General features: G+C 45.1%; 2 protein-coding genes across 2 annotated transcripts in view; both read right to left on the bottom strand.

Annotated features, from left to right (window-relative positions):
* The window catches only part of LOC122556575 (uncharacterized), a 78,928-nt gene extending 77,131 nt beyond the window's left edge, over window positions 1-1,797 (bottom strand). Inside the window, exon 1 of the mRNA XM_043703398.2 lies at window positions 1,625-1,797. Coding sequence (XP_043559333.1) covers window positions 1,625-1,797 — 173 coding nt within the window. The remainder of the gene's footprint in view (window positions 1-1,624) is intronic.
* A 14,511-nt stretch (window positions 1,798-16,308) lies between these two features.
* Window positions 16,309-21,832, bottom strand: part of LOC122556574 (long-chain-fatty-acid--CoA ligase 6-like) — a 203,998-nt gene continuing 198,474 nt past the window's right edge. Inside the window, exon 23 of the mRNA XM_087995260.1 lies at window positions 16,309-16,563. Coding sequence (XP_087851386.1) covers window positions 16,522-16,563 — 42 coding nt within the window. The 3' untranslated portion in view covers window positions 16,309-16,521. The remainder of the gene's footprint in view (window positions 16,564-21,832) is intronic.

Raw genomic sequence — 21,832 nt, 5'->3', positions numbered from 1 at the left:
TGAAGGATTAGAGTATAAAAGTAAAGAAGTGTTGCTGCAATCGTACAAAGCATTAATGAGACTACACCAGGAGTATTGCCTGTGGATTTGGTCCCTTGAGGAGGGATGTAGCTGCATTGGAGGCAGTGCAAGGTAGATTCACTGGATTAACTCTAGAGATGAAAGGTTTGCCATATGAAGAGATGTCGAGCACTTTAAGCCTATGCTCTCAGGAGTTTAGAAGAATGAAAGGAGATCTAATTAAGGTATACACGATGCTAAAAGGGACTGATAAAAAGATGACATAATGAGGAAAGGATCTAGAATGAGAGGTTATAGCTTTAGGATAAGGAAGGTAGCAAATTTAAAATAGGGATGAGGATAAATTAGTTCTCTCAAAAGATTGTAAATCTGTGGAATTCACCACCTCTATGTGCTAGATGCTAGGACATTAAATAAATTTAAAAAGATAGACAGAATTTTAATTAATGGGCTTAAGGGCTATGGAGAACATGCAGGAAACTAGAGTTGAGGCCGAGATGCAATCAAATGACAGAGCAGGCTCGAGGAATTGAATTGCTTACTCTTGCTCCTAGTTCTTATACTCAAAAATGGGCAGTATTAAAGTGCAGATTTGAGACGGCCCAGGTAATCCCTTGTGGACTCAGACCTGTAAAGCCCCTCTCTTGGTTCGTCCTGGAGATCGTACTCTTTGGAAGTCTAGAATAAAAGCCTCTTACAGACAGTTTAGTTTAATTTTAGTCGTCCCCTTTATTCACAAATAGCATCGCTGTTACAACATAACACTGATACCTAATAAGCTAAACTAACTCGGTTCTAATAACCTAGGAGAGTAGGGTACCAGCTCTTCAAGTGCCCCAGCAGGCTACTCCAATGTACTGATACAAAGTGGCTTCCTTTATACAAAAGTTTACAAAAACACGCATGTTCTTAATTAGACAGATAACAGTGAAAGACAATAATTCGTAAGGAAGAAAAGTTAACTGATAGGTCTGTGTGCACTTGACTGATCACTCCTCCAGGCCTTCAGCTATCCATCAGGTGGAAAAAATATACCCAGCTTGTTAGCGAGATAAACTCTTATCATAGAGGTCTAGTCAGCTAACTGGAGAGTTCATGCACAGCTCGCATGTCTGATACAATTGTTGTACGTAATGGCTTCTTAGCAAGAAGGGCAAACTTTAGACATCTTTAATTAGTGAGAAGCTTTTCTGAAATAAAAACAATAAACGATTAAAGAAAACTCAACAGGTCTGTCGAGACTGAAGCAAAATTAACATTTCGAGTTTGGTGTGACGGAAACGAAACATTTTCTCCCCCGATGCCCTAAATAAACATGGACTTCAACGGGTCTATCCAGTTACAAAACTGACTTTTTGAGCTGTCAGCCTTATCCAGTCTCCTGTGATGAGCACCACTTAATTCTAAGCAAGGAAAATGACGAGCCACATGCACCTCTTTCTTCACAGTACCACTGAAAGCCCAAAGAATCGATCTGACGCGTGAACCATGAAAACCTTTACATCTATGTCTAAAGCATTGCACTGAAACGAACAAATCTCAGTCAAGTCATCTCCCGTCAAGTAACGTTTTCAACAAAGAAAGAAAGCAGAAACCTGCACACCTGATCCTCTTCCCAAGTGAGAGGCGACAGTAAGATGGCTCCTCAGTCTGTGCACACCTACCCGCCCCGTGCTCTCCCGGTGACGTCGCCGAGAGCACCCTCCAGCGCGAGGCTTCCCTTGCACTAACCGTTAGACGCGCGCCCCCAGCTTCATCCGAACCTGCTCGAGCCATGCGGACTGGGCTGGGGGGGAATGACCGCCAGAGTTCCCAATAAGTTATGTGATGGGTCAGAAATTCACCGGTCTAATGCCGCAAGTCGGAAGTCAAGTTATACGACGATGGATTTGGGGATTGTGTCCGGAGTCCGGACTGGTGCCAAAACAGAAATTGTTGGAGAAACTCAGCAGGTCTGGCAGTATCTATAGAGAGAAAGCAGAGTTAATGTTTCGGGGTGAGTGACCCTTCCTCACGAGTGGTTCCTTGGTCAAGTTCTTACTGAACTTCTATAAATACCCAATTAAAGGACACCAAAAATAAATTTGAAAGATGAGGATGATCTGTCTACGTAAGCAAATCAACACAATACTTTAAAACAGTTGGAACATAGCCATATGAAAACAAAACGTGTCCAAAATTCAAGGTAAAAGCATTCTGCCTGGCTCCTCTCAGGAACTAGCTGAAAACCTGTCGCTGCCTTTCTTGATGACCAGGACAAAGTGAGGACTGCCTATGCTGGAGATCAGTGTGGTGCTGGAAAAGCACAGCAGGTCAGGCCTAGCAGAGCTTTAGGGAACATCTCTGGAACACCCGCACCAATCAACCACACCGCCCTGTAGCCCAACATTTCAACTCCCCCTCTCATTCAGCCGAGGACATGCAGTGCCTGGGCCTCCTCCACCGCCGATCCCTCACCACCCAACGCCTGGTGGAAGAATGCCTCATCTTCCACCTCGGAACACTTCAACCCCATGGCATCAATGTGGATTTTACCAGTTTCCTCATTTCCCCTTCTTCCAGCTTAGCACCACCCTCATGATCTGACCTACCTGCCTATCTTCCTTTCTACCTATCCACTCCACCCTCCTCTCTGACCTATCACCTTCATCCTTGATGACAAACCATCTCTTCAGATCTCTTTTCTAGGATCTTTGTCAACTTCAAGACCAATAGCTACAAGCTCATGAATTGCTTGCCGAAGTTTGAGACAGTTTCCTCTGCTGCCACATTTTTCTTTTGCTTCATCTTACTCATCCTACTGTTCCTACCAGTAACTACATTCCTACTTTGCAGCTCCTCGTCATCTACTTCATACTATTTCCCAGGTTATCTTCTGCCCTTTAAAAATTCTGTCTCTAATCAAATGTTGGCCATGTGGTTCAATCTGAGATGTTGTCTGGGAAGGGTGTTGAAACTGGTGGTAAGGATACAAAGTTCACCATGAACAAAGACATTATATTCAATTATTTTACATGCAACGGAGGAAGTTTTGATTCAGCCAAGACCATATGCTAGACAAGAAATCTGAAAACTGAAGTAATTTGTGGAGAGTTTCCCAAGTAATGGATTGGTAGAGCTGGGTCATTAGTTTACAGTGTAGAAGGTTAAGAATATCGAGGGAGATGCCAAGAAACAGTGTGGTGTGGGAACATAAGCAAGAAAAAAATTGTAAACATTTTCTTTTAAGTACAACAGAAACCATCTTTGGAAATGCTGTGGTTATGATTTAGTAGATGGCAGTTGAAAGAATTGAAGACTTAGCTGGACTGAGCTGGACAAAAGAGGAGAAACTTTGCAGAAATATAACATGTTCACCCTTTGAAATACCATAGATTGGATAACAAGCTATAATGTATCATGGTTACAGTATGGAAGACTTAATTTATTACTTTGGTTGGAACATTTTTTGGGGGGCTAGGTGTATAGATTATTGGAGAGATTCAAGCATGGTGTGGCTGGAAAGATAGACAGAGTTTTGTGAGTTAATTGTAGATACAAATTTCCATCCTGTATCCCACCATTCCTAACAAAATTCATCCTGTCCACCTGGAACTCCCTTGATTACAATTCGTCCAAATGACTGACCATCCAAATTCCCTCCCTGGCCCCCATTTTGGCTGATATTGTAAATGTCATTAATTGTTCATAAGTCTCCTTCAGATCTGATAATCATCCCTCTCCTCAAAAGCCTCACTTTTGATCACTCTGTTCTTGTATTCATAACTTCATCTCCAACGTCCTTGAATGTGGTTCGGTTTCTGGAATCCATGACAATCTTTCCGACAAATTGATATTTGATTTTTTTCATCTAGTTCTTCGGGAGGGGAAGGGGGGGGGAGAGGTGGAAGAGCATCCCCATCCACCAGGACTTTAAGGTCTACAAAGCATGGCCATTTTCCCCCTATCTGCCACAATCAGGCATGTGTCAGGAACTGTTTAGAGTAGCTTTGTATTGACAGTGCTTGTCTAGGTGCACAATTTTATAAAGATGTTATTGGTGTCAGATACTGGTAAGTTTTGAGATATTCTGGCAATGGCATGCTGTTCTGATAGGGTCAGGGTGAAGTGGACAAAATGGAAAGTTAATTGAGAGAATTGGGATAGCATAGGATGACAAAGCTAAATTTGGGGCATTGTGGATAATCATTAAGGTGATTTTGTGACAAATGCAAAAGAAAACTTGTTAGGCTCCACCACGAGAAATTGTTCATGAAACTAACAAAAGATTCACCTAATGTGCCTTCCAAAGGAGCTTATAAAGGAAAAAAAAAGAGGCATGGCTACAAATTAGTCAAATTTATTCAGCTGGATTAAAGAGTTACTTAGTCTGTAGAGGAGTTATAATTGGAGTAGTGCAACAAATCCCAAAAAAGGAACTTAATTTACTTTACAGTGGGGAATGACCAGCATTCCCTCTAATTTTCTTTCAGGTTATGCAGGCCTGCGAGCCTGTACATAGCAGTAACTTCCAAATGCATAAGTCAATGCTGCAGTCATCGTGCTGATGCTGATCGCTGTGCAAGGAACATTGGAGCAGCCACGCAGCTTAGAAGGAATGTTCGGAATGACGTAAATGGTTTAAAAAAAAGTTTGGGTATCTTTTGTTCACATGTCCATAAACTAGAAGGACCTAAAAACAGGATGTCTTTTGAAAGCATACCTGAATGGTTCTGAATGGATCAAATTCAAATGGATCTGAACAGATCTGAACAAACCTAACAGTAAATGTATCCAAAAAACAATTTTTCAGATAAAGGACTCCTGACCTGTGCAAGTGTTGGAACAATCAGTGGAAGTAAAAGAAACTAAAATACAACAGAATGAACATTGTGGATGATTTCCTGATTGTGTATGACTAGATGTAAGGGTCATAGAATTAGACAGGAAATTAATGTCTTTTAAAAGCGCGATGATGTGGAAATTCAGTTATTTGATACTTTGTGAAAACTTAAGTAAAAAAAAGAGAATCATAAAATCGTACAGTACAGAACAGGCCCTTCAAGTCTGTACTCCCCAAAAAATTGCTTCCTATATTACTTACACTTTCCTGCACTAGGCCCATATTCTTGAATGTTATGACACTTGATCAAGATCCCATTGTAATCTGAGGTAACCTTCTTCGCTATCCACTAGACCTCCAAGATTGGTATGGGAAAGGAATTGGAAGGAATAGAATGTAGGGAAATAGGTGGTGACATCTTGAAAAATCTCCATATTTCAGAGGAGGAAGTGCTGGATGTCTTGAAACGCATAAAAATGGATAAATCCCCAGGACCTGATCAGGTTTACCCTAGAACTCTGTGGGAAGCTCAGAACGTGATTGCTAGGCCGCGCGCTGAGATATTTGTATCATCGATAGTCACAGGTGAGGTGCCGGAAGACTGGAGGTTGGCTAATGTTAAGACGGACCCGGAGGGTCCCATCTTTGCGTGTTCTTTTGGAAGGAGAGACTCACACTGGCAACTATGATTAGACGCAGACAGCAGTTTATTCACAGAATCTTAACTGATACAACGAATCTACAAGCATGCATTCGTTGGAGAAGGCGTTCTGCCTTCCCGTTCAAAGTTGACACAATTATACTTCGCGCTGCCTGGAGTCCCCGGTCAGTTCGCCTTCCCCATTGGTCCATTCATCTGCGCGCGCTGGGGATCCGTCCTCCTATTGGCCGCATCGAAGTGCCTGTCCAGCTCCTGCTGTGCTTGACAATGGCTCAGCCATCCCCGGGAGCGGTTCCGATCCCGTATTCAATAGTTCATTGTGTCAAGGAATTACTATGCGTCTGACAGGCTAGCCATTTTCAATAGTTTTAGTTTAACTAAATTGTCAATTACACTTATCAACTTTAGACTTAAATAGAGCCATTCACACTCACTAGTTACAGGTTCCGATAGAGCAATTCACACTTGTCTAACAGTTACAGATTCCGATCAGTTTCTTTATTAATCCCGAGTTTCGATGGGGCAATTGATACTGGCTGGTATTTACAGGCTCCAAGATTTAATTAACATTATGCATATCCCTTACAAGCTCCAGCAGTCATGCAATCGCCTGCAGCAGCTCGCTTGGCTGTTGTTAACCATTTCAGGGCTGTAAGTGTCACCCTCCCTAGCCCTACATTAAACACCGCAGTGAAATCTCCCCAACATTCCCTCCCTTGGCCTCTACTGAGGCCACACCAACCCATGTAAACAGTAACGAACGTAAGAGGACCGGAAGGGGGAAAGTAAACCACATAGGGTGCCACGTCTGCTGTCCAAGAAAAGAAGTGCAAATGCCCATCCGCTACGGTGGTGTGTGGTCTGTCTCGTGTTTCCTTGTACAACAAACGAGAAGGTGTAAGGGCATACTGCCCGCAGTCAGGTATACGCCAGCGACCGGAAACCCAATGGAACAGTGTACTGTGCCCCGGCCTTCCTGCCGGCCAGAATGGCTCACCGGCCTGCAGGCCCGTCCAGGCGTCTGATGTGTGTACTGCAGGCCATGTGGTCGGAGGCAATCTCCTCCCAGTGCACAGCGCAATTGCACCTGTGCCAGGCTGACCCGTGCCCGAGGAGAGCCTTCCGCCACTGGACAACCTCCAGTCAGTAACGGACAGCAACCTCCATCCAGGTGCCGCTGAGGACAGAGCCGGGCAGTGGCAACCCGGTCAAAACCCACATAGAGCCTCCGATTGCAGGGTAGTAGTTACTGGTGTGACCAGCAGTTGGATCCCGGGGCATACAGTACTTCTCGGCCCCTGACTGCAGCGTACAGTATAGGTTAAAGTGCTGCCAATGTAGGTGGGCAAAACTAACACGGAAGGGGTTTATTATATTCTTCGAACAGCAGATGCTACATTGAGGGAGAAGGAATAGTATTGGGTAGAAGTAGGGGAAAAACGTAAACATAAGCACACCTATTGGAGCCCCGTACCCTACGGAAATAGATGACCCTCAAATAGGCCTGTCACCGTGAGCAGTGTGAATTGCCGTACATTAATGATAATCCCCCATCTACCGGGAACGGACATGCACGCAAACTGTAGCATCTGTATCTATCCAAGAGAGAAAAAAAATAATCATTACAAACCGCAAGCATCGAGAAAAATCATTATAAAGCACAGGCAACAGTAGACAAATCATTATAAACCGCAAGCATCGAGAAAAAAAATCATTATAAACCACAGGGAGGCAATCCGGCTGTCAGCTGGGTAAACTTTCTAGGATTTAAGTACTCGAATCAGCAGGAGATCCCCCCCAGCCCGCCAGCTGTGTAAATATATGAAAGGTACTTGCAAAGTGATTACCTAGAACTCTAGCAATTTCACCACAGGCCGTTGGCTGTGTAAACAGCAAGGACCCTTTGAGGTAAAAGCTGGGTGAGTTTCCGATTTAAACGGACAGATGACCCAGCGCTGGGTCTGTGGAAGACAGCACCCACATCCGGATGAAAGTGAGGGAATCGGGCACTAGGGTTAACTGTACATCTGAGCGGCTGGAGGCACCAGCTCCAGCGCGGCGGTCTTTGCCCCCACCTGCTCTAGAATCTTCCCAAACTGTTCTAAGATATGTGTAGCCGTCTCGGAGGCCTGCCCTTCGACTTTCATCTTTAGGGAACCAGTTCTTAACCCGCCACAGCTTGAGACTATTCTCTAGGTTTCGGACCTTTCGTTTAGCCTCCATAGCAGTATTATTCTCCCTTAACTGGGTCCCGATCTCCCCCAATATCTCCCCTGTTGGTGGCCGCGAGTCGGGGGTTTTCGGGACTGGGGTGGACTCGTCAGTGTATGCATCAACGGGTAAAGTAACAGTCGCGGCTAAATAGTCTAGTCCCGGGGGTGCCCACCCCGCGGGGGGCTTGCCTAGCACAATTGTTTGGAGAGCCGAATAATGTGGTGACCTGTAGAGACCGTCCAGAATCGTGATCATTAATGTGGGATTTTTAAATGTTTCTCTCAATCTTGTCAGGATAATTCCCTTTTGTTCTGGTGCTTGGGCAATCACCAGGTCCAACCTTTCCTTATGCAGGGCTACACTATCCAGCAGTAACTGACTGTGAATAGGTATGTCCCCACCATCCCTGCAGTGCCACCAGGGCACTCCGGGACATGCTGTCCTGAGGTGAGTCAACTTAGGTGGTCCGAAAATTCAGGTCCCCCATGTCGGATCTCCCCTGAAGGGAACCGCTTCAAAAACAGTACGTCTTTCAAAACCTGACCTTCGCGTGGCAGATCTCTGCTCTTAACAACCGGTCTAAGGCAGACGTCTGTACGGTTACACCCTCTTCATAAGAAGAGCTCCGACCTCTGTCACCCCGGGTATGTTCGGTGGTCACAACAAATATACAAACCAAAAGTCCGTCAGGTTTAAGTGCTCAGTAACATGGATCCAGGAAGTCGAATATGGTCAGCGCTCAGGTAGGAAACGTCAGGCAGAACTATCTGCAAAATCGGGCAAAACAGATATGCGCTCTGGCTCCAAAAGCCACGCTAGAGATTCAGGGGAAAAAACACACGGGAAAAAACACATGCGCTCCGGCTCCGAAAGCCACGCTAGAAATTCACACACTGGGTACAAATATATATGCGCTCCGGCTCCGAAAGCCACGCTAGAAATTCACACACTGGGTACAAATATATATGCGCTCCGGCTCCGAAAGCCACGCTAGAAATTCACACACTGGGTACAAATATATATGCGCTCCGGCTCCGAAAGCCACGCTAGAAATTCACACACTGGGTACAAATATATATGCGCTCCGGCTCCGAAAGCCACGCTAGAAATTCACACACTGGGTACAAATATATATGCGCTCCGGCTCCGAAAGCCACGCTAGAAATTCACACACTGGGTACAAATATATATGCGCTCCGGCTCCGAAAGCCACGCTAGAAATTCACACACTGGGTACAAATATATATGCGCTCCGGCTCCGAAAGCCACGCTAGAAATTCACACTCTGGGTACAAATATATATGCGCTCCGGCTCCGAAAGCCACGCTAGAAATTCACACACTGGGTACAAATATATATGCGCTCCGGCTCCGAAAGCCACGCTAGAAATTCACACTCTGGGTACAAATATATATGCGCTCCGGCTCCGAAAGCCACGCTAGAAATTCACACACTGGGTACAAATATATATGCGCTCCGGCTCCGAAAGCCACGCTGGAAATTCACACTCTGGGTACGTCAAAAGGTTAGTAAAAGCTTACCAGTCAGGACTCTGCGATGCTGCTGTCAAATTGATCAGGTTTTTTTTTGGGTTGGTGAGGGTCGGAGAGCAGACAAGAAACTAACTGAGAGTAAATCTAACTACTGGAAGCCTTGGATTTAACAGGCGCTTCCCCACCTTTAGAAAACTTCGGCCGAAGGTTGTCTGCTCCCTGATCCGCCAACGTTGCCAACTTGCCGTTGTCTCTTTCCCTTCCCGCGTCAGGCTCACCAAATGTTAAGACGGACCCGGAAGGTCCCATCTTTGCGTGTTCTTTTGGAAGGAGAGACTCACACTGGCAACTATGATTAGACGCAGACAGCAGTTTATTCACAGAATCTTAACTGATACAACGAATCTACAAGCATGCATTCGTTGGAGAAGGCGTTCTGCCTTCCCGTTCAAAGTTGACACAATTATACTTCGCGCTGCCTGGAGTCCCCGGTCAGTTCGCCTTCCCCATTGGTCCATTCATCTGCGCGCGCTGGGGATCCGTCCTCCTATTGGCCGCATCGAAGTGCCTGTCCAGCTCCTGCTGTGCTTGACAATGGCTCAGCCATCCCCGGGAGCGGTTCCGATCCCGTATTCAATAGTTCATTGTGTCAAGGAATTACTATGCGTCTGACAGGCTAGCCATTTTCAATAGTTTTAGTTTAACTAAATTGTCAATTACACTTATCAACTTTAGACTTAAATAGAGCCATTCACACTCACTAGTTACAGGTTCCGATAGAGCAATTCACACTTGTCTAACAGTTACAGATTCCGATCAGTTTCTTTATTAATCCCGAGTTTCGATGGGGCAATTGATACTGGCTGGTATTTACAGGCTCCAAGATTTAATTAACATTATGCATATCCCTTACAAGCTCCAGCAGTCATGCAATCGCCTGCAGCAGCTCGCTTGGCTGTTGTTAACCATTTCAGGGCTGTAAGTGTCACCCTCCCTAGCCCTACATTAAACACCGCAGTGAAATCTCCCCAACACTAACATGGTGCCACTGTTTAAGAAGGGTGGTAAGGACTAGCCAGGAACTATAAACCAGTGAGCCTGACGTTGATGGTGGACAAGTTGTTGAAGGGAATCCTGAGGGATAGGATGTACATGTATTTGGAAAGGCAAGGACTGATTAGGGATAGTCAACATGGCTTTGTGCTTGGGAAATCATGTCTCACAAACGATTGAGTTTTTTGAAGAAGTAACAAAGAGGATTGATGAGGGCAGAACAGTGGACGTGATCTATATGGACTTCAGTAAGGTGTTCGACAAGGTTCCCCATGGGAGACTGGTTAGCAAGGTTAGGTCTCATGGAATAAAGGGAGAACTAGTCATTTGGATACAGAACTGGCCCCAAGGTAGGAGACACAGGGTGGTGGTGGAGCATTGTTTTTCAGACTGGAGGCCTGTGACCAGTAGAGTGCCACAAGTATCAGTGCTAGGTCCATTACTTTTCGTCATTTATATAAATGATTTGGATGTGAGCATAAGAGGTATAGTTAGCAAGTTTGCAGATGACTCGAACATTTCTTGAATCATTGGAGTCCATCTGGTGTAGATACATCTATAATGTCATTATGGACGTAGTTCCAGGATTTTGATTCAGCAACATTGAAAGAAAAGAATGGCAATATATGTCTAGTCAGGATGTTGTATAGCTTGGAGGGGAACTTGCAGGTGGTGTTGCTGTGTATCTGCCTCCACTGTCCTTCTAAATGATAGTGGTTGTGGATTTATAAGGTGCTGCCCTGGGAGCTGAGATGAATTTTTGCGGTGCATCTTGTAGATGGTATACACTGCCACTACTGTTGCGGCAGAAGTGACTCCGAGTGGATGTGGTACAAATTAAGCAGGCTGTTTTGTGCTGGATCATGTCAAGCTTCTTGAAAGCTGTTGGAACTGCACTCGTCCAGGTAAGTGTGGAGCATTTCATCATAAGCCTTTTGCCTTGACAGGAACTGAGTTACACCGAAAGATATTTAGGCCTGTAACCTGCACTTTTAGCTGTACAATCTATATGGTTTATCTTGTTCAGTCTTTGTCAATGGTAACCATTGGGATCAAAAAGGGTGGCGCTGGAAAAGCACAGCAGGTCAGGTAGCATCCAAGGAGCAGAAGAGTTGATGTTTCAGGCATAGGCCCTTCATCAGGAACTGGATTAGAGTGGTGCTGGAAAAGCACAGCAGTTCAGGCAGCATCCGAGGATCAGTAAAATCGATGTTTCGGGCAAAAGCCCTTCATCAGGAATACAGGCAGAGTGCCTGAAGGGTGGAGAGATAAATGAGGAGGGTGGGGGTAGGGAGAAACTAGCATAGAGTACAGTAGGTGAGTGGGGGAGGGGATGAAGGTGATAGGTCAGGGAGGAGGGTGGAGTGGATAGGTGGAAAAGAAGATAGGCAGGTAGGACAACTCTTGGGGACAATGCTGAGCTGGAAGTTTGGAACTGGGGTGAGGTAGGGGGAAGGGGAAATGAGGAAACTGTTGAAGTCCACATTGGTGCCCTGGGGTTGAAGTGTTCCGAGGCGGAAGATGAGGCGTTCTTCCTCCAGGCATCGGGTGGTGAGGGAATGGCGGTGAAGGAGGCCCAGGACCTCCATGTCCTCAGCAGAGTGGGAGAGGGAGTTGAAATGTTGGGCCACCCTACCTCCTGCAAAAATGCCATCCCATATTCCCAATTCCTCTGCCTCCGCCATATCTGCTCCCAGGAGGACCAGTTCCACCACAGAACGCACCAGATGGCCTCCTTCTTTAGAGACCGCAATTTCCCTTCCCAAGTGGTTAAAGATGCCCTCCAACGCATCTCGTCCACATCCCGCACCTCCGGCCTCAAACCCCACCTCTCCCACCGTAACAAGGATAGAACCCCCCTGGTGCTCACCTTCCACCCTACCAACCTTCGCATAAACCAAATCATCCGCTGACATTTCCGCCACCTCCAAACGGACCACACCACCAGTGATATATTTCCCTCCCCACCCCTTTCCGCCTTCCGCAGAGACTGTTCCCTCCGTGACTACCTGGTCAGGTCCACGTCCCCTTACAACCCACCCTCCCATCCTGGCACCTTCCCCTGCCACAGCAGGAATTGCAAAACCTGTGCCCACATCTCCTCCCTCATCTCCATCCAAGGCCCTAAAGGAGCCTTCCACATCCATCAAGGTTTTGCCTGCACATCCACCAATATCATTTATTGTATCCGTTGCTCCTGATGCGGTCTCCTCTACATTGGGGAGACTGGGCACCTCCTAGCAGAGCACTTTAGGGAACATCTCTGGGACACCCGCACTAATCAAACACACCGCCCTGTGGCCCAACATTTCAACTCCCCCTCCCACTCAGCCGAGGACAGAGAGGTCCTGGGCCTCCTTCACCGCCGCTCCCTCACCACCAGATGCCTGGAGGAAGAACGCCTCATTTTCCACCTCAGAACACTTCAACCCCAGGGCATCAATGTGGACTTCAACAGTTTCCTCATTTCCCCTTCCCCCATCTCACCCCAGTTCCATACTTCGAGCTCAGCACTGTCCCTATGACTTGTCCTACCTGCCTATCTTCTTTTCCACCTATCCACTCCACCCTCCTCCCTGACCTATCACCTCCATCCCCTCCCCCACTCACCTATTGTACTCTATGCTACTTTCTCCCCACCCCCACCCTCCTCTCATTCTTCTCTCCACCCTTCAGGCACTCTGCCTGTATTCATGCTGAAGGGCTTTTGCCCAAAACGTTGATTTTACTGCTCCTCGGATGCTGCCTGAATTGTTGTGCTTTTCCAGCACCACTCTAATCCAGAATCTGGTTTCCAGCATCTGCAGTCATTGTTTTTACCTTCATCAGGAATGTGGAGGGGGAAGTGTGATGACAGAGAAATGGGGATGGAGCTGGGAGAAGATAGATGGGAAGGCGATAGTTGGATGCAGGTGGGGGGTAGTTGTGATAGGTCAGTGGGAGGACAGAGCAAATAGGTGGGAAGGAAGATGAACAGTTGAACAAACCATTAGGATGTTGATAATGGGAGATTCAGTGATGATTATGTCACTAAACGTCAAGGGGATTCTCTTCTTGGTAATGGTCATTTCCTTGCACTTTTGTGTAAAAAATGGTGCATGTCAGCACCGTTTGAATATTGTCCAGGCTTTGCTGCACTGGTACATGGGCTGCTTCAGTATCTGAGGAGTCATGAATGGTACTGAACATTCACAGACTGCCCAATGTCCCCACTTCAGATGTTATTTTGGAAGGAAAGGCATGGATCAAGCAGCTGGTGGGACATAGAAAACTACCCTGAGAGCTCCTAGATATCATGGAGCTTAGATAATTGACCTCCAACAAGCACAAGCATCTTACTTTATGCTAAGCATGACACTAATGAGCAGAGTTTTCCTTCTATTTCGCATTGACTCTAATTCTGCTAGGACCTCTTGATGTTACATTTGGTTAAGTACTTTGGATGTAAGAACAGGTCAAGGGCAAAAACTCCATAGCAAGTAATTCACCTGACACCAAAAACCTGTCCACAATCTTCAAGGTACAAGTTAGGAGTGCAGTGGGATACTTACCACTTGAGTGCAGCTTCTCCAAATACTCAACAAGCTTGGCACAATTAAGAACAAAGTGGTCCCCTTGATTGTTTATGGATTGTTCACTCCCTTCACCACTAATGCTCAGTAGCAGCATGGTGAGTCATGTACACAATGCAGTGCAGAAAATAATTTGGAACAAAGCTTTACTGATGTCATATGTAATCATGAGTGACATTATATGTAGATTAAACAACCCAGCAATGGTATTGTGGAGGACAACTTCTTGAAGTGTATGCGTAATGATGTTTTGGACCAATACCAAACAAAATCACCAGGATCTGATAATCTACATCTAACATACTAAAGGAAGTGGCTCTGGAAATATCAGGTGCATTGGTGGTCATTTTCCAGAAATCTATCAACTCTGGAGCAGTTCCTACAGAATAGGGGATGACAAATATATGAACGATCTAAAAAGGAGGGGACAGGAAAAAAAAAGCATAATAGAACAGCTTAACATCAATAATGGTGAAAATGCTAGAATTTATTTTATAACTGAAATTTGGGAAGCATTAATGGGATTGAACAAGTAAGCAAGGATTTATGAAAGGCAAATTATGCTTAACAAAAAAACTGGAGGTTTTTTTTGAGGATATAACTAGTAAAATAGCTAATAAAAAACCATTGCATGTGGTGTATTTGGATTTTCAGATGGGACTTTAGCAAAAACCAAAAAAAAGGTTGTTGAGCAAAATTAAAAGCACGTGGAACTGGGGTAACTTATTGCATGAATCAAGAATTGGTTGACTGAAAGGAAACAGGGGTGGGAATCTCCCGCTGGGTGGCAGGCTATTTACAATATCTATATATAAATGACCTGGATGAGGGAACCAAGTGCAAACATTTCCATGTTTGCTGATGACGCAAAACTGGGTAGGACTGTGAATTTTGAGGAAGATGCAAATAAGCTTCAAGGTGATTTAGATGAATTGAGTGAGTTGTCAAACACATGGCAGATGTAGTGCAAACCTATAGAAAAGATAGGCAGGTGGGCAGAAGAGGTGGGGTTACCTTATTAGTAAGAAATAAAATTTTATTAGTAAGAAATAAAATTAAATCAATAGTAAGAAACAAAGTAGGGTCAGATGTGTGGGTAGAATCGAGGAACCACAAACATATAAAAACCATAGTTGGAGTTATGTACAAACCTCCAAACAGTAGTCAGGAGACAGGGAACATGACACAACAGAAGATAGAAAAGATGTGCAGGAAAGGCATGTTACAGTGATCATGGGGGATTTCAATATGCAGGTGGACGAGGAAAATCAGGTTAGTAGCAGATTGCAAGAAAAGGAATTTCTATGAGAATGCTTTTTGGAGCAGCTTGTGGTGGAGCCCACCAGAGAACAGGCAATACTGGATTTAGTGTTGTGTAATGAGGCAGACTTGATAAGCGAGGTTAAAATGAAGGAACCCTTTGCAGGCAGTGATCATATGTGAATGGATTTACTCTGCAATTTGAGAGAGAAGATAGAACCAAAGGTAACGGTATTACAGCTGAATAAAGGCAACTACAGAGGTATGAGGGAGGAGCTGGGTAGAATTGACTAGGAGATGAGCCTAGCAGGAAAGACAGTGGAACAGCAATGGCAGGGGTTTCTGGGAGTAATTCAGGAGACACAGCAGAGATTCATCTCAGAAAAAGAAGCATGGTACAAGTAGGATGAGGCAACCATGGCTAACTAGGGAAGTCAGGATAACATAAAAGCAAAAGAGAAAGTATATAATGTGGCGAAGGGCAATAGGAAACCAGAGGATTGGGAAGCTGACAAAGACCAGAGGACAACAAAAAAAGAAATAAGAGGGAGAAGATTAAAAATGAGGGTAAGCTAGCCAGTAATATGAAGGAAGACTAAGAGTTTCTTTAGATATATAAAGGGCGAAAGACAGGCAAAAGTAAACACTTGGTCGCTGGAAAATGATGCTGGAGAGATGGTAATGGGGAACAAGGAAACAGCTGAGGAACTGAATAATTACTTCACATCAATCTTCACCGTGATGGAACAAGTAATATCCCAAACACTCAAGAGAGTGAGGGGACAGAGCTGAGTATGGTGGCCATCAACAAGGAGAAGGTGCTAGAAAAACTGAATAACCTGAAGGTGGATAAATCACCTGGACCCAATCGATTATACCCCAGCATTCTAAAGGAGGTAGCTAATGAGATAGTGGAGGAGTCAGTGGTAATCTTCCAGGAATCACTAGACACAGGGATGGTCCCAGAGGACTGGAAAATCGCTGTCATGACACCCCCATTTAAAAAGGGAGTAAGGCAAAAGACTGAAAATTACAGACTAATTAGCCTAGCCATGGTCGTGGGCGAGATCCTGAAAGCCATTATGAAGGATGGGATTTCTAAATACAGAACAACCTTGATTATCTGAACAAGATGGGCGAGGAGTATTTTGTTCAGATAACTGATTTGATCGTAAACAAAAGGAAGCCATACTGAACATAATTATGTTAAAAAGCAAGTTTACAGAGTTTTTATTTCATTCAGTCGATAAAATATGTACAAACACTGGATATCGCTTAAAAATTCATGATATTTTACAAATGAAATCACGTTTTGGCTTGTTTGACTTAAGTCTGTGAAATGTGTTGCTGACATTTTCTTCGGTTTTATCCTGGCCCTCGACAGCAGCCAGCATCTTTTTGTTCGGCGATGTCCCACCATCCAGACTAACCAAGTGTTGTCCCTCCCTCCTCAGTGAAAGCCAAGTCCTTAGAGAGGGAGGCACAAGATACAGGGGGAAAATGAGGGGGAGGGAAAATGTTTTTGCTAACTTCACTTTCTGTCCACTCGTCAATTTTCTTTGAACGGGATAAAGTTCTCTCATGTTTCCTCCTGTTCATGTAATAACTCACTACGATTTGCTCTCCCCCATCAGAAAAAAGTTACATTAAATTTTGTTGTCAGCTGAAAGATATCGAACTACGTTTTGTTTGGGAAAAAAAACCATCATGGGATAATGAGAGGAAAAAGCAACGGAAACTAAAAGTGCGAGTGCATTTTTTGACATAACTCTCCAGAGAATGAGCGGAGGAAAAAGTTGTGAGGTTTGCAAAAGGAACATGTCAAAGTTGAGAGGGAAAATTGCTGTTAGAGCGCACAGCTCAAGCTTGCACATATGATTTGGACTGGGGTGTACAAAGTTAAAAATCACACAACACCAGGTTATAGTCCAACAGGTTTATTTGGAAGCACTAGCTTTCTGAGCGCTGCTCCTTTATCAGGTGGTTGTAGAGTACAAGATTGTAAGACACAGAATTTTTAGCAAATGTTTACAGTGTGATGTAACTGAAATTGTATATTGAAAAAGACCAGGATTGTTTGTTAAGTCTCTCATCTTTTAGAATGAACATATTGGTTTCAGTTCTTTCATATGTAAATCGCAGAACATTTAAAAGTTACATTCTCAAGTGAACTTTTACAATTGTTAAAGTTAGTTAAATTGAACTTTAACATGTCAGCCCAGATAATGCATTTAAGGTGTGAGCTGCTGTGCTCCAATGGTCAGATTGATTCTAATCTAAAAAATGGATTTACAGAATCTTATGTGGATTCATGCAGTTTTTGAGCAAAGTAAAATGTAATTCTAAGTACAAATTCACCCCACAAATTTACATGTGTATCTGTGCATGTGAGTGTCTGTGTGGGCGGGGTGGTTATGACTGTGATAGGGTGTGTATGTTTATGTGTGTAAAGGGGTATAAGTCTGTGAGAAGATGCATGTGTGTGAGTGGGAGAGTGAGAGTGTGTGTGTGAAGGCGTATGAGAGAGGATCTGTGCAAGTCTGTGGGTCAGGAGGTGTGTGTGTAGCGCAATAGGGTCACCAATAGTATGACATGAACCCATGATCCTGGTTGAGGCTATTCCAATGAGGATGAGCACCTCGCTAAGACCTTCTCCACACCTCCACTTCTCGCCTTTAAACAACCACCAAACATCAAACAGATCATTGTTCGTAGTAAACTGCCCGGCTTTCCGGACAACACCATACAACCTTGTCACGGTGGACACTGTAAGGTGTGTCAGAGTATCAACACGGATACCATCATTACGCATGGGGACACCTCCCACCATGTACGTGGCAGGTACTCCTACGACTCAGCCAACGTTGTCTTTCTCATATGCTGCAGGCAAAGATGCCCTGAGGCATGGTACATTGGCAAGACCAAGCAGAGGCTACGGCAACAGATGAATAGACACAGCACAACAATCAACAAACAGGAGTATTCCCTCCCAGTCAGGGAACACTTAGCAGTCCAGGACATTCGACCTCGGACCTTTGGGTGACCATCCTCCAAGGTGGATTTCGGGACCGGCAACCACGAAAAGTGGCCACGCAGAGTCTGATAGCCATGTTCGGTACCCATGTACTGGACAACGAAGGGTACCCTGTCGGTTGCAGCTTGTGTCTCTCCCCTGAGAAGGTCATTATGGTTTCTCGCTGTGGTACGTCTGAACTGGCAGTCAATGAGTTGAGCATCGTATCTCATTTTTGAGGGCATCCTTGAGTACTTTTTGGTGCCCATCACATTCCTCCTCATCTGAGCAGATCCTGTGTATGTGTAGGGCTTGTCCATAGCGGTTGGCTGTTTTAATATGTTTCAGGTAGAACTGGAGAAGTGTAACATCATGAGGCTGTCCGTGGGTGTGCGGTAGAGTGAGGTGCTGAGGTGCCTATCCTTGATGGAGATATGTGTGTCCAAGAATGAGACAGTTAATAGGGAATAGTCCATGGTGAGTTTGATGGTGGAATGAAACTCGTTGATATCACTGCATAGTTGTTTCAATGACTCATCGCCATGGGTCCAGAGGAAGAAAATGTCGTCAATGTACCTGGTGAGGTGTTGGCTGGAGGTCCTGCGTAGAGAAGAAGTGCATGAAAATGTTGGCATATTGGGGTGCACATTTGGTCCCCATAGCTGTTGTTTATGTCTAGATGAAGAGCTGGTTGTCAAAAGGTGAAAATGTTGTGATCGAGGATAAAGCGGATGAGTTGTAGGATGGTGTTCGGAGATTGGCAGTTGTTGGTGTTGAGTACTGAGGCTGTTGCTGGGATGCCGTCATTGTGGGGGATGCTGGTGGAGAGTGCTGAAACATCCATTGTGATGAGGAATGTTCCCAGTTCAACTGGTCCATGGGTGCTGAGTTTCTGTACAAAACCTTTAGTGCCGCGACAGAAGCTGGGGATCCCCCTACAATGGGTTTCAAGATGCTTTCGACGTAGCCAGAGAGGTTCTCACACAGGGTCCCATTGCCGGATCTGATGGGACGTCCTGGTGTGTTGGCTTTGTGCGTCTTTGGAAGGCAGTAGAAGTCACCTACGCGAGAACTACGTGGGATGAGGGCGCTTAGGGAACTCTGAAGGACTGGATCCAAAGTCTGATCAATGTGTTTAGTTCACGGGTGTGTTCTTTGGTCGGATTAGCCGGTAGTTGCCTGTAGCGTTCCTGATTGTTCAGTTGTCAGGAACACTTCCTTGCAGTAATCTGTTCTATTCCGAATGAAGATGGCTCCTCCTTTATCTGCTGGTTTGACGACAATGTTGTGGTTGGTTTTGAGAGCATGGATGGCGTTACGTTGTGATCGGGTGATGTTCTGCTCTACCTTGTGGGTGCGGCTGATGAATCTGGCATTTATATATTTCCTGAGGGTTTGAGCATACATGTCAAACCCAGGGCAGCAGCCCTCCAGTGGGGTCCAAGTTGGCTCCTTCTTTGGTTGCTCCTCTACAGATCCCTGTGATGACTGTTCTGGTTCCTCGGTGGGCTCACTGGGATCAATACTGGCATAGTCATAGAGATGTACAATATGGAAACAGACTCTTTGGTCCAAACTGTCCATGCCAACCAGATATCCCAACCCAATCTAGTCCCACCTGTCAGCACCCAACCCATATCCCTTCAAACCATTCCTATTCATATACCCATGCAAATGCCTCTTAAATGTTGCAATTGTACCAGCCTCCACCACTTCCTCTGGCAGCTCATTCCATACACGTACCATCCTGTGTGTGAAAAAGTTGTCCCTTAGGTCTCTTTTATATCTTTCCCCCTCGCCCTAAACCTACGCCCTCTACTTCTGGACTCACCGATCCCAGGGAAAAGATTTTGCCTATTTACCCTATCCATGCCCCTCAATTTTGTAAACTTCTATAACGTCACCCCTCAGCCTCCGATGCTCCAGGGAAAACAGTCCCAGCCTGTTCAGCCTCTCCCTATAGCTCAATTCCTCCAACCCTGGTAAAAGCCTTGGAAATCTTTACTGAACCCTTTCAAGTTTCACAACATCTTTTCGATAGGAAGGAGACCAGAACTGCACAGTATTCCAACAGTGGCCTAACCAATGTCCTGAACAGCCGCAACATGACCTCCCAACTCCTGTACTCAATACTCTGACCAATAAAGGAAAGCCTACCAAACGCCACCTTCACTATCCTATCTATCTGTGACTCCACTTTCAAGGAGCTATGAACCTGCACTCCAAGGTCTCTTTGTTCAGCAACACTCCCTAGGACCTTACCATTAAGTGTATAAGTCCTGCTAAGATTTTCTTTCCCGAAAAGAATTCCCGGAGTCTCGTTCATCTGATGAATTCCTCCGTGTCTGTTGTAAGAATCATGGGGTCAATTTGGTGGTGGGGCAACCGACAGGGTACCCTTCATGTTTCACTACTTCCCAGGAGCCGACAAACCTCAAACAGATCATTGTTCATAGCAAACCGCCAGGCTTTCAGGATAACACCATACAACCTTATTGCAGTGGACGCTGCAAGACTTGTCAAGAGTGTCGACACGAATACCACCATTATGCATGGGGGCACATCTCACCATGTACATGGCAGATACTCATGCAACTCAGCTAACATTGTCTATCTCATATGCTGCATGAAAGGATGCCCTGAGGCATGGTACATTGGCAAGACCAAGCAGAGGCTACAGCAACAGATGAATGGACACTGCACAACAATCAACATCGAGGAGTGTTCCCTCCCAGTCGGAGAGCACTTCAGTGATCCAGGACACTCTACCTCGGACCTTCAGGTGACCGTCCTCCAAGGTGGACTTCGGGACAAGCACCAAAGAAAAGTGGTCCAGCCGAGGCTGATAGCCACGTTTGGTACCCATGGGGATGGCCTCAACCGGGACCTTGGGGTCATGTCACACTACAGGTGACCCCATTCCACAAGACACACACTCAGACAGACGCGCGCACACACAGTCACATAGACACTCCTACAGACCCGTACATTCATGCAGACCCTCTCTCATACACTCACACTCACATATGAACCCTATCACAGACTTATACCCCTTTAAACTCAAACGCATACACATATTCTCTCACACAGTCATAACCCCTCACTACCCCACCACACACACACACACACACACACACACACACACACACACACACACGCACGTATTAGTTTGTGGGGTGAATTTGTACTTGCAGAATTACACATTACTTTGCTCAAAAACTGCATGAGTCCATGTAAGATTCTGTAAATCCACTTTTTGGATTAGAATCAGTCTGACCATTGTGGCAGTCTCGCACAGGGCAGCTCACTCCTTCAATGCATTTATCTGGCCGACGTGACACCAATTGTTAAAGTTCACTTGAGAATGTAACTTTTAAATGTTCTGAGATTTACATGTGAAAGAACTGAAACCAACACGTTCATTCTAAAAGAGGAGAGACTTAAACAATCCAGGTCTTTTTTGATATATAATTTCAGTTACATAACACTGCAAACTTTTGCTATAAATTCTGTGTTTTACAATCTTTTACTCCACAACCTGTTGAAGGAGCAGTGCTTCCAAATAAACCTGTTGGACTATAACCTGGTGTTGTGTGATTTTTAAGCTTGCACATATGTTGTTCTTGTATGTTCACAGTCACAAACCTTTGTCCTCGGGGAGAAGTAGTATCAGACAGACCTTTTTATAAAAAGTGTAAAACTTAACTCTAATGTCACGTCTCA

Source organism: Chiloscyllium plagiosum, unplaced genomic scaffold (assembly GCF_037043375.1).
Source record: "Chiloscyllium plagiosum isolate Xiang-an unplaced genomic scaffold, Cpla_swu_hap1 HiC_scaffold_16, whole genome shotgun sequence".
In the NCBI taxonomy this organism is placed as follows: Eukaryota; Metazoa; Chordata; class Chondrichthyes; order Orectolobiformes; family Hemiscylliidae; genus Chiloscyllium; species Chiloscyllium plagiosum.
This window is presented reverse-complemented; position numbering and strand designations above follow the sequence as displayed.